The 13445-nt window shown below is 45.8% G+C and overlaps 1 protein-coding gene across 3 annotated transcripts in view; it reads right to left on the bottom strand.

Annotated features, from left to right (window-relative positions):
• Positions 1 to 3234, bottom strand: part of LOC144932523 (glutamate receptor 4-like) — a 59391-nt gene extending 56157 nt beyond the window's left edge. For 2 of the 3 annotated variants that reach the window (XM_078856693.1, XM_078856694.1), the window contains exon 1: positions 2865 to 3232. In XM_078856693.1, coding sequence (XP_078712819.1) covers positions 2865 to 3132 — 268 coding nt within the window. In that variant the 5' untranslated portion in view covers positions 3133 to 3232. Of the gene's footprint in view, positions 1 to 2864 lie in introns of all 3 variants that reach the window. The other variant, XM_078856695.1, reaches the window with a different exon arrangement.
• Positions 3235 to 13445: the final 10211 nt, after the last annotated feature.

Here is a 13445-nt window from a genome sequence, read left to right as displayed (position 1 = left end):
TTTGATTTTCATCTTTTTGTATTTTTTCTTACAGAATCTGATTGATAGTATGCATTGTTATTCATGATAGAGAAACCTTTCGTACGCCTGTCTTGCTCATGTTGTAGCTTGGTCTCAAAAATTGTATTTCTTCATTTCCCCAGTGATTTTTGTGAGCAATATTTGCACGTGTTAATATGAGTCCGATGGAAATGTAAAAACATAAGTGGGGGTTGATTGTCCTTTTTTAATATAAGAATAATTTATCCATCCATTAGCCAGATATTTCATTACTGTGTAAACATTTAGCAAATGTCTGATAATTTATGATGTACTTCTTTGGTGTCCATGTTGTCCACAGTTGAATAATTTAAGGCCGGGATTTTTTCCCTCTGTTGGTTATTGAAGGGCAGAGTTCACTTCTTCAAATATAACATCTGAAACTTCCTCCCCTTCATCCGAAAAAACAGCTCGATTCCCATTCGATAATTTTGATAAAGAGATATGCATACAATCATTCCATAGACGTTAAGATGCTATCGTGTGTTATGATTCAATCTTTCTCCCCAATAGCTTTCATTTTGTCAATTGCCAACCATCAACCTCCTTTTTGCTCTTATCGTGCTACCATTGTTTGCAATGTCTTCTGTGTGTTCATTGTTTGGTGCTGCTATTATCAGTTTCTTGGTATATCTCTCCTTCTTCCACGGAGTGTCTATTGTGGTTTTCAGACTGCTCCTTCCCTGAATATTATCATTGGCCCTCACTATGAATGCAAAGCTAATTGCAAGCAAACAAACAAGATAGTTAACGTCAAAAATCTAGGTCAGCAGGGAATAGATTTTAGGCAAAATCTAAATAACAGATTCAAATGCCCAAAGGAGCAAGATTATAAAATGGATGTCACCACCTTATTATATACTGCATGCATTGGCTAGCATAGTAATATAGAGTAGATATGTGTGTGTGTTTAATCGTGTATATGTGTCACTGTGGTTCGGGAAACAGCGAGGATAACCGGCGTACTGCGTTCAATTCCCAGCCGCGGCTGACCTAAGTGGGCAAGTGATATCTAAACCGGACCCTCGACATCCCGTCGGTCGACTCAGCCTTAAATTAGTATCAGGAGCAATGTGTACACATTAGCACTGGGGAGACGAAGGCAGCCAGGTGTTGTGCTAGCTAGCCACACCAACATTTCGTGCGCCATCACAGCGTTGGGTAGGTGCTTGCTCACAGGACTTGCCCCACCAATATGTTAACGCTTTAGGGGAGGATCTTTGTCCTTGTGTGAATATGTATATGATTGTATGGGTAAATGCGTGTACTGTATATATATATTTGAGTATATGTGTATGTATGTGTAAATGCCTTGAGTGAAGGCGCTCTATAAATATAAAGTGTGTATGAGTGTATATGCGTGTGAATGTCTGCGTGTGTCTATTCCTACGTGTGCGTGTGTTTACGAATGTGCCCGTGTGTATGGGTGTGTATGGGGAGCGGTGGCGCAGTGGTTAGCGTAATGCGCTACGAACCCGGCAACCCGAGTTCAATTCCCGTTCACGGCTAACAATCGGTGACGATTACCTATACCGGTCCTGAGCATCCCCTATAGGTCGACTCAGCCTTAAATGACTACCTAGTGCGTTGAGTAAACATCAGCACTGGGGAGACAAAGGCGGCCGGGCGTGGTGCTAGCCATCCAACTCCCACGTGTGCCATGCCGGCCTTCATATGTGCTCGCAAATAGCGCTCCAGCAGTCTTGTTAAAGGCTATACGGGTGGTGGCATGGTGGGTGCTGAGAGGGCATCATCTGTGTAGGTCTGTGTGTCGCTCTCTTCCTGTGTGTGTGTGCACGCCTGCGTCTTCTCGTCTGCATTCCGCGCACGTTCCGTGCCGCTCGTCGCATTGTGAGGTTTTTTTTTCTCTTCATCAATTTTTAATTCATCCCCTTCTTATTGCAGCCCCTCTTTATATTCATTTCCTGTCGCTCCACGCCGCTCCATCCCCGCAATGCATACAACCGTGCACACGCTCAAAAAAAAAATCACAATTCACGCTCGTTACATGCAAATATTCTGTGGGCCCGAACGCGAACGAAAACCCAACCCAGCCTGGACTAGACCCAGGACCGCAAAACGATCTCGAACCAGACTCAGAGGATCTTAACCTATTTACAATCTGCGGTTCCCCAGATCATTAAACTCCCAACACAGACCATACCAGACCGGGAACGCAAGCCGAACCAGACCCAGACTCAAAACCGTGTCCATGACCCGGCCTAGAACTTAAAGCCACTAGGGGGCCCCGAGCCGAACCCCTAACCAATAACGCATCATACAGTGATGATCAGGGGTTCCCAGATCTTTAAACCCAACGCAGATCAGACTAAGAACGCAACCCGGACTCTAAACAGACCACGACTCAGAACCTTATCCCAGATCCTGCCAGTTACTCAAACCCAGACACACACTCGAACCCCGAAACCTACCGATGATTCTAACCCTACATGATATTATCATTTCCAGATCCTTAAACTCAATCGAACCGAGAACTATGATCTGCCCACAATTCAACCCAACCCCGAGTCATACAACGGTCCCCATACAGAACCTTGAATCAGGAATCTTCTTACATTTACCCTCACCCTGACTGAAATCCTAACCCCTTCCTAGACCCGAACCTGTGCTCTTAAACCAGGCAGAGGTCGCTCAACCAGGACTCGAACCCAAGCCCCAACATGAACCAGGGATCAGAACCCCGGACAAGAAAATCTCCAAAGGCTAATTCGGATCCGATCCCATTCACCAAAACGCACAATCCGGATTCTGAAAGCCATCACAGGAACCGCGCATCCGGACTCGATCCTTCACCACGAACTCACCGATATGGACATAGGATGGAAAAGCGCTGCCGGTTGCTCTGGCCATCACCAGCATCATCACCAACATCACCTTCAACCACAGCGCCGTTGTCACCTTCGCCATCACCGCTGGCCGTCTTCCCATCACCATCGTCATCTCCCTCCTCATCAGCCCCGTGCCCATCCTCACCGGTGCCATCACCCCCTCCCTCCTCCTCATCACCATCCCCATCATCATCCTCATCGTTTCCATCATCATCCTCATCACCATCGTCTTGGTCGTTGTCATGGACTCTGAGACATCGGCGTCCCCCACCACCACCACCTCCTCCTCCTCTTGAATCACGGCTCCTCCCGTCTCCACAACGACAATGTAGCAATGAGAAAGGAGAGAGAGAGGCAACAAAAAAATGTGAAAATAACAAAAAACCCACACCGAGAGGGGGGAACACCGCCAAATATTAACCAACCGCCTCGCTCGACGCTTTACGTTGCAACATTTATGTTGGATGGAATACGAGGGGTCTATATAAATGTCTATTATTTAATTTTTGCGCAGACGGGAGAGGGGGTTTAGCGGGGGGGGGGGAGAATCTTCGCTTCAGCTCGCGCGCCCGGGCGCACGGAGCGAGGGGTCCATGGCTGCTGCTGCTGCTTCCTCGCGAGAGAGGAGAGACGGTGGTGAGAGGGGTGGGGGGCGAGTGGTGGGGGGCAGTGGGGGAGTGGTGGGGGGGGGAGAGTGGTGGGGGGGGAGTGGTGGTGGGGGGGGGGGGCGTGGGAGAGTGGTGGGGGGAGTGGTGGGGGGGGAGTGGTGGGGGGGGGAGAGTGGTGGGGGGGGGGCGTGGGAGAGTGGTGGGGGGAGTGGTGGGGGGGGAGTGGTGGGGGGAGAGTGGTGGGGGGGGGGGAGTGGTGGGGGGCGAGTGATGGGGGGCAGTGGGGGAGTGGTCGGGGGGGGGGAGTGGTGGGGGGGGGGAGTGGTGGGGGAGCGTGGGGGAGTGGTGGGGGGAGTGGTGAGAGTGGTGGGGGGGGAGTGGTGAGAGCGGTGAGGGGGGAGTGGTGAGAGTGGTCGGGGTGGAGAGTGGGGGAGTGATGAGAGTGGTGGGCGGAGGGGAAAGTGGGGGAGTGGTGAAAGTGGTGGGGGGGATAGTGGGGAGGGAGTGGTGAGAGTGGGGGGGAGAGTGGGGAGTGGTGAGGTGGGCGGAGTGGTGAGAGTGGGGGGGGGAGAGTGGGGGAGTGGTGAGAGTGGTGGGTGGGTGATGAGAGTGGTGGGTGGGGGGAGTGGTAAGGGGAGGATTGGTGAGGCGAGATTGAGATTCGGTGATGAGAGATGAAGATTTTGTAAGGCAATATTGGGATTTTATGATTCGGTTTATGATTGATTCGACGAAAAATATCGGTTCATGAGGAGTAAGACGAGATGTTTTTGTATGATTAGTGAAAAGAGATTTAGATTGGTGAGGCGAGATTGAGATTGTACTCATTAAGATCATGGTTGTTGAGGCGAAAATGTCATTGGTGATGTGATATTCATAATTGTGAGGTGACATTGAGACTGGTGAGGTGAGACTTGGAATGGTGAGGCGACATTTAGATTTAATAATTAAGATTATGATTGATGAGACGAGATTTTAGATTGGTGATGAAATTGAGATTTGTCAGGCGTAATTGAGATTTGTAAGGTGAGGTTGAGATTTACTGATTAGGTTTATGATTATCGGGATGATATTGAGATTATATGATTACATTTATGATTAGTGAAATTATTTTTTTTTATTACTAAAGCCAGATTTAGAATTGTGAGACGAGGTTGAGATGCATGAATTAAGATTGATTGTTGATGTGAGATTGACATTTGTGATGAGAGTTACAGATTTGTGAGTGCATTTTTAGATTTATTAAAATTATTATTGATGTGTTTTGAGCTGGGAATGTGTGAGGGAAGATCTATATGAGTGAGAGACTTGGATTGCACTAAATTGAGATTAACAAATCACGTTTATGATTTGTGAAGCAATACTTAGATTGATTTATGAAGCGAGATTGGCACTGTTGGAGTTAGAATTTAATTGGAGATGTGAGGATGTGAAAGGGACCAGAGCACTGAGCTTGCACTGCTCACCAGTGACTGCAAAGAAAAAGAATTGTATTATTTTTTTCCCTTAGTATGGATACATTCCAACTCGGAGCCTTACACGTTTTAGTTTGATTGACAGCAAAGAAAAACTAGTAGCAGCGCAGATAAAAGTCGTTCCCCTAGTGTGGAAAAATAATTCAATGAAATATCTTGTAGTTTTGTGTGCCGTCAGCCTTCAGTGTTGTTCTATGATGACACAGGGTGGTGCACTGCTGACTGCTGACTTCCAAGTGGAAGCGCATTCGTATAAATGACTTAACGATTCTAACATATTTAAAATATATGGGGGGGGGGGGTTATTTATTTTTTATTTTAAACATTAGTGAGGCGAGAAGAAATTTGATAGGAGGAGATTGAGATTTTAGACCATCTTGCAATAGGTGAAGTCATGTTGAGATAGGTTGAGGCTTGGGTGATTTGGTTAGGTGATTTTTATATTGTTGAAAGGGGTGCATTGTAATTGTCAAACAAGATTGCGATTAGTGAGGCTAGATTAAGATTTAAGATGGGAGAGATTGAGTTTGGTGAGGTGATACTCGGATTTAACAATTCAGGTTCTGATTGGTGAGGTGTTGTGGAGCAAATATACCAATAGCTGAGTAGGCCGAGGTTTTTTTTAAGTGTGTGATCCGGAAATTTGAGATTTAGATTCGAGACTCGAGGTATAAATCAGTTTGTCAACATTTCTAATGGATTACTGAAGTGAGATTCACGTAGCTCAAGAGGAGATTTGGAATGGATAATTGATAGTTATTTTATCGAACGGATATTTAAATCGTGTAAAGAACATTATGCACCACCATAGAGGAGTCGGCAGGGTAACACATACAATCAATGAAGAGGCAAGAGTATCGTCTCCACATTCAAAATTAAAAAATAAACAGACTTTAGCTTCATCATCCCATGGGGTATTGTTTGCTTAAGCAGCAAATCTCGCACTGGTTTAGATTTCTGCAAGTCTCATCAGCAGGGTTGTGGCCACTTAATCAAGCGTTTATTATTGACTAGCGGATATATTTATTTGCTGATTATTGCTCAAGATTTAAATATGTGCATCAATATTTTTGATGTGTGATGCAAGAGTCATATTCTTTTACCATCGTTTGACATTCGATAATTAATCCAAATGTGCTCATCTTATTGATTAATACGATTTACGGACATTTAGACTTGAGCATTAGGGTTGTAATTTGTGGACTTGAAGATTTAAAAAAAATGATATTGTGATTAGATTTAGACCCATGTATGTTTGAAAATCTGCTGTAGGTCCATAAATGAAGGTTGAAATGTCGATATGTTTGCTACGTTCGTTGTTATTCAGGCTTCGACGGAATAATTGTTTTACAGCAAATTAATACAAAATAAATATGAAGCCTCATCGCCATATCTGTCCCTTCACATAAAATATGAACATCGTTTTTTTTACATCTCTTCAGCTATACGGCCTCCTGGGGAGTGATCTTTAAAAAAAAACAGCATTGGTTTAATGCAGGCAAACACTGGACCGGCTTCATCAGCACAGCTCTCAGCTTGTTTGAACCAATTCTGATGAACCGTTAAACCACAACAATTTACCACGTATACATTTTTTTTTGCATTTTATATAAACAAGATGCTCACTGTGAATTCACCATCCCTCCTCTCTTGACAACCAGCAAATTGTTTATTTTCGTGGGAGGCAAACACAATCTCTGCAGACGTTATTTACATTATTTTCTCTCAAACATTAACCAATCGCATTCAGCATTCACTTCAGAGTCGGCCGTGTAAAAAGAGCTCTTATATAAGGTAATAAGGGGTGTGGTGGTGATGCCACATTAATACGTGAATATTTTGAGGCATTTCTGCTAAAATTGTCTCATATTTTATGGAAACCCCGGCTCGCAGTTTCACATATTTAACTTAAGTTGGGTCTCTCTGTGGTCGTGGGATGTTCATGTACAATATTTTTGTGTTCGTGCCACAGCTACACCGGCACCACCGCGCCTGTGGCGGGGGGAGGGGACCGGCTTCTGAAATGGAGCCGCCGCGCGCCGCCATTTTATATCGCAGTTCACTTCGGCGCGTCCTCGGCTCCCATTGGACAGCGGGGCTCGCGCGCGGGGAGGGGCGGGACCCCACGGGCAAAGCGGGGCGTGGTTTACGGCGGTGACGTCACAAGCGTATCTTATCTCGTTTGTTTTGGAACTTCGGGTTCGATATACGGATTTTCGCTTTGCGGACAACTGTTTTCAGAAAGGCGTCCGCCCCGTATATCTGGAGATGCACATATTGCTCAAGACTTTAATTCAGCTGGTGAGGCTCATTGAGCTAAGACCACTCTTTTTACAACTCGACGCATTCGTCAATAACACTGACGCTGTAAAAGGGAATAACATGACGCTTCGTGCACTGGCCCTAAATAGCACATACAGATAATTTATGTGTGAGAGTTGAACGTGTTTTAAATGTAATTCTTATCAGAAACCGGTTCAGAGTTTGCTTTTTCAGAATCAATGGTGCTCCCAGAAGGCAGTTGGGTTGTAAAATAAATACTTTAATATTTTTACGTAGAAATACAGTTATATGAAATTGACATTACCTAATCATCTAGTTTATCAAGTTAGTGGCTAGGGTTCTTAAAAATCGGGGTTTTTGTATTACCGATACATCACGACAAAAAGGGTTACAACCCAGTATTTTCTTTTTAGCAATCAACATTTAATGTTTACATTTTTAACTCAGACATGAAGGGAGCTGCAGTGAGGTAATTGTTAGCACACTGAACTTGCAATACAGAAGCTACTGGTTCGTTTTGATTTCCAGGCGTGGCAGTTGCAATCATTGGGCAAGTTTTTTACATCCATCAGCGTATCATGCAACGTCGCGTGTGGTGGGCTACCCTGTGGGTACGATTATCTTTTCTAAAGCGTCTGGCAAGAGTGGGAGAGTAGACCAGCTACTCTCTAGAGCTCTTTCTAGTAGAGGCTGTTCTGTCAGCAGCAGCATGAGCAAGCAATGCAGGACTGTACCCTTACAATTTAAATTAGAAACGAGGGCAAATATACCATGCGGTGACTTAGGCCGCCGTGCCGTTTGTAACTTTACACGTGCTAATTAGTAAAAACAAAGCAGTGTATGCATAACAAAAATGTCACTGATTGGGATGCCATAGCAGTAATTATATTTCCATCAATAGAATTCGAGTATTTGGGATTTGTTTTATTAAATAAGGTACGTGGTGTAGTTCAGGGGTCGGCAACCTGCTGCTCAGGGGCCACATGCGGCTCTTTAAGGAGTGCTTTGTGACGTTATTCACATGAAAAACATGTATCTTCTTGTTGGTTGGTTGCCGACCCCTGCTGTGACGGCACTACCCTCTGAAATGTGATTGTCTTCGGTGACTTGGACCGACGCGATTATGAAGTCATTCCAGTGTAATGGACATTTCTATTTGTGACGTCATTACTATTATTTCATAGCCTATGAGAGAGCGACGTTAATCCCAGCATGCCAGCATGCCAGTCATAGCGGTGTTGTTTATTGTTGTGACGTCACTCCGGTTGTTTTATACAACCAATACGTCAATCTGATTGTGGTTGTGACGTCAGATGCATTTTAAACTTCCTTGTTCCACGTGCGCTTTTGGGTTATCGTCAGAAAAAATGCGGTTTTTTTACATATAATTTTTTATATATATCTCAGAAACGAAGCAGGGTTGAGCTTGGATCGTGCTTGGATGGGCGACCACCACACAGCTGTTTCAGCTGCAGGGTTACGTTGTGGGCAGTGTAGCAAATCCATTGTTGTGCTCCACCATGTGTGCTCGTCAACCGGTACTGATCAGTGTGGATAGGAATGGTGAAGCAACCCCCATGAGAAACATGGCATGGGGAGGCCATCATCCAGCAGTGAACTGACAGAAGAGTTGCAAATGGGCAATGTATTGAGAGCCTAAGGGGCCGTCCATAAATGACGTCACGCGATTTTGGACGATTTTTGACCTCCCCCCCCCCCCCATAGTCACACGGCGTCACAAAAAATCAGACCCTCCCCCCCTCAAATATGACGTCACAAAACTCTGCCCCCCCCCAAAAAAAATAAAACATGCTTCAAATCGCTTTAAACTATTGTAGAACGTGTTGTCTATATTTATTTAAAGTTGCGCATTTTGATGTGACGTCACATTTCTCAACCCCCCCCCCCCTTCGTCACAAATGTCTGATCCCCCCCCCACCCAGGTGCGTGACGTCATTTATGGACGGCCACTAAATCCATATTACAGCCCGTCGATGTTCGATAACTCGCGTGTCTCACGTGACACTTTTACAAATAGTTAAGCAAAACAAACTAAAAACTTCTGGAGCCCCTCGACACCACCATGCCGACCGACCGTTACACGTCAATCACATTGTACCAGACCACGCCCCCCCATTCACCATTAGAAGCTCCGCCCTCCCTACCTCAGCGCCACGCCCCTTAGGGCTGTCAACCAATCGCGAGGCTGCGCGACACCTATCCGCGCTACAGATTTCAGCAGCGGCGCTCACCCGCCCACTCCCCCCTCGCCACAGGCGCCCCACTACGCATGCGCGCGGGGGCATAAGGCGACTGTTTAAAATGTGCGTGATGTAATCCTGCGGAGTGACGTCACCGCACGTTGTGACGTCATCGCGCTCTGTGACGTTTTCGCGCGTGAAAATGTCACACCGTCCCCCCCCACACCCCCCATTTCATCTCCGACCCAATTATTATAATTACACATAATTGATTATAATGATCACCTGCGTTATTTGCACGCCCTGACCCCCTTAAACGCGCCCATTTGGCAGCCACGAGTCGACAAGAGTCCCCGCGGCTGGGCCTTATAGATATACTTTGTCCCGCCATGGGAACGTGGAATTCACTACGCTTGTATTGGCGGGACTCTTCTCATAGTTTGTTTTCGTGTCCTGAAGAGTATTTCACTTATATTTGAGATGTAAAGTCAAAGTGGCCAAAAAAAATATGTTGAAATCTCCACATTCCCATGGCGGATCGGGTGGGGGTCAGAATGATAAATGTGACCGGTGCTGTTAATTTCTCACAAAACAATGCCGATTTTATTTGGCCTCAAGATGATCTCAGTCCGTTAAAACCAAAAATAAATATCGTTTTCAAGGATGAGTTGTCACAAAATTGTACCCTATGGGGAGAAATAAACACGGACTCTTTTTTATGTACAAAACATAAAAGTCAATTTAAATAAATTTAAAATTTATATCAGTCGTATTGTTGTCAAGGTGATGCTAACATTCGTAGGGTAATGTTATTCTTTGACAGGCCTGTTATACAATGCACTGCTTGATGAAGGCCTCCTGAAGCCACGTTTGCCATGGGTATTGTTTGGCCATCCTTTTCCCACGCTGATGAGTATGGATGGGTGAAGCGTGGGGTGGGAGACCGGTTTAGAGATCATTCGTTGCTGATATTAGCCGTGGCCAGGAATGTATCACAGCCTGCCAGGTTAATATTTTTCAGTTCACTAACCACTTCCTCCACTGCAGACCTTTAAAAATCTGAAAATAATTGCGTTGCAAATGTTCACAATCACATCACAACCGCATCGAAATCACAACTAAGCTATATCGCAAGCACACAACAAACACAAATGCCACAATCAAGCATCCGTACATGACAATCATAACCGCATTAATAACTACAACCACCAATTTTACAATTGCGGAATAATTTCACTGAAAATAATGACACCAATCACAACCCAACATGCACTGGCATGTATGCATATTGATGATTACTTCAATCACAACTAACATAATTGTCAGCCGTGATCAAATTAATTGTTGGATGAAGACCTCCCACAAGTGTTGCCATCTTTCATGGTCCTGGGATGAAGTGATCCGCCTAGGAACTGTCCTCTGTACTGATGTAGCCGCTCCATTTCTACAGAGCACGCTACTGCCTTTTGCTGCCACTCCGATGTTAGTTTGACCACCGGCTATCATACCTTCAAGCCACGTGTCATTTTCTTAACAGATGGGTCAGGTGTAGTTTCATAAGCACACCTCTCCCTTCACCGCAGAAGGCTAATTTTAACTGATTTGTCTTAATCGTTGTTTTGTTTCTGATTTAATTCTATTTAGCTACAATCATACAGCGATAATCACCATCTCAGCCACGTAATCAATCACACAAGTATTCTTAACAACACCGCCACGTCTCGGGTGAGACAGAGAGAGGGAGGGAGGGAAGGGAGAGAGGTATGGTGAGAGATGAAGAGCGATGGAGATGGTTGGAGACAGGGAGAGTGAAAATGAGGGGGTGAGAGAGTGAGAGTGAGTGTTAGGGGTGAAGGTGAATCTGCTTTCCTGTGTAATGAAGAAGCGGCGGGGCTTGTGAGACACATCACAAATCTCAGTACATCTCGTGTGTGCAGTGTGTGTGTGCATTAGTGTGTGTACGCTGTGTGCTTTAGTGGGTGCACTGTGCGTGTGTGTGCATAAGTGTGTGGGGAGCGGTGGTGTAGTGGTTAGCGCGCTGCGCTACGAGGTTGATTCCCGCTCACGGCCAACACCAATTACAGATTATCTGAACCGGTCATGGGCCTCCCCTAGGTCGACTCAGCCTCAAATGAGTACCTGGTGCGGTGTGTAGTAAACATCGTCACGAGGGAGATGAAGGCGGCCGGGCGTGGCGTTGGCCACCCACACCCTCGTGTGTCGTTCCGGCCTTGATAGGTGCTCGCTAACAGCACTTGCCCCAACAGTCTGTTGCAGGCTATACGGGGGATCTTTGTCTTTGTGTGTGCCTGAGTGGGGAGTGCATTGGTTAGCTACGAACCTGAGTTCAGTTCCCACTCATGGACATCAGCGGCGAATATTTGAACCGGACCTGAGCCTCCCCTAGGTTGACTCAGCCTTACATGAGTACACGTACTTGATGCAGTGTGTGAATATCACCACTGGGGAGACGAATGCGACCGGGTGTGGTCCTGTCCACCCACCCCAGCGTGTGCCATTCCGGCCCTTCATGGGTGATCGCCAACGGCATTTTTCTCCAAAAATCTTTTCAACGAGATTCGGAGGATCTTTGACAGTGTGATGTGCTGTTAGCCAGAACCCGTGATCTGGTAAACCATCCACCTTAAATTCACATACCGAGGAACCATATGAAGAAATCTAAGTTGTCATGTACCAGTTCCCGTCGTGGCTGGAGACGATGTAGCCTGGGCTATCCCCTTTCGGCGGAGTCGAGGGACTCAAACTCAACTATTGGAGATAATTCCAGAAACAGCAGGCAATGTCCATGGCTGGCCATGTGAAATGTCTATAATGTATGCCTTTTGGGGGAAGAGAGGCTACCATTCTTCTGGTGGCAATTTGGCCTATACAGGAGATCAAGTGGACTAGTACCGGCTCCTGCCAAAACGAGAGATTGACAAGCCTTCTACTCTGGGTGGGATAACGTCAAACGATGTGGAGTGACATTTATTCTGAATGAAATGATCGAGGTATGAGTCCCAGGCAGTTGTGGGCTCACCATCAAACACGAGGCAAGGAATGGTGGTGGTTGCAAATCTTGTGTTCGATTATCTGGCCACGGCCAACATCGGTGTTGAATATCTGAACCGGTCAGGGCTTCTCTAGGTCGACTGAGCCTGAAATGATTACCTTGTGTGGGGCGTAAGCATCTCAGCACTGGGGAGACAAAAGCGACTGGAAATGGTAAAGGTCACACCAACTCCCTTGCCTCGGCCTTCATTTGCTAACACTACTTTCCGAAAAGGTTTGGTAAAGGATATACAGTGAGGGAAAAAACGTATTTGATCCCCTGCTGATTTTGTACGTTTGCCCACTGACAGAGAAATGATCAGTCTATAATTTTAATGGTAGGTTTATTTGAACAGTGAGTAACAGAATAACAACAGAAAAACCCATTAAAACGCATGTCAAAAATGTTATAAATTGATTTGCATTTTAATGAGGGAAATAAGCATTTGACCCCCTCTCAATCAGAAAGATTTCTGGCTCCCAGGTGTCTTTTATACAGGTAACGAGCTGAGATTAGGAGCACACTCTTAAAGGGAGTGATCCTAACCTCAGCTTGTTACCTGTATAAAAGACACCTGTTCACAGAAGCAATAAATCAATCAGATTCCAAACTCTCCACCATGGCCAAGACCAAAGAGCTCTCCAAGGATGTCAGGGACAAGATTGTAGACCTACACAAGGCTGGAATGGGCTCCAAGCAGCTTGGTGAGAAGGTGACAACAGTTGGTGCGATTATTCGCAAATGGAAGAAACACACAAAAACTGTCAATCTCCCTAGGATCTTGTCAATGATCTCAAGGCAGCTGGGACCATAGTCACCAAGAAAACAGTTGGTAAACACACTACGCCGTGAAGGACTGAAATCCTACAGCGCCCGCAAGATCCCCCTGCTCAAGAAAGTGCATATACATGCCCGTCTGAAGTTTGCCAATGAACATC

This window comes from Lampetra fluviatilis, chromosome 5 (assembly GCF_964198595.1).
Source record: "Lampetra fluviatilis chromosome 5, kcLamFluv1.1, whole genome shotgun sequence".
NCBI lineage: Eukaryota > Metazoa > Chordata > Hyperoartia > Petromyzontiformes > Petromyzontidae > Lampetra > Lampetra fluviatilis.
This window is presented reverse-complemented; position numbering and strand designations above follow the sequence as displayed.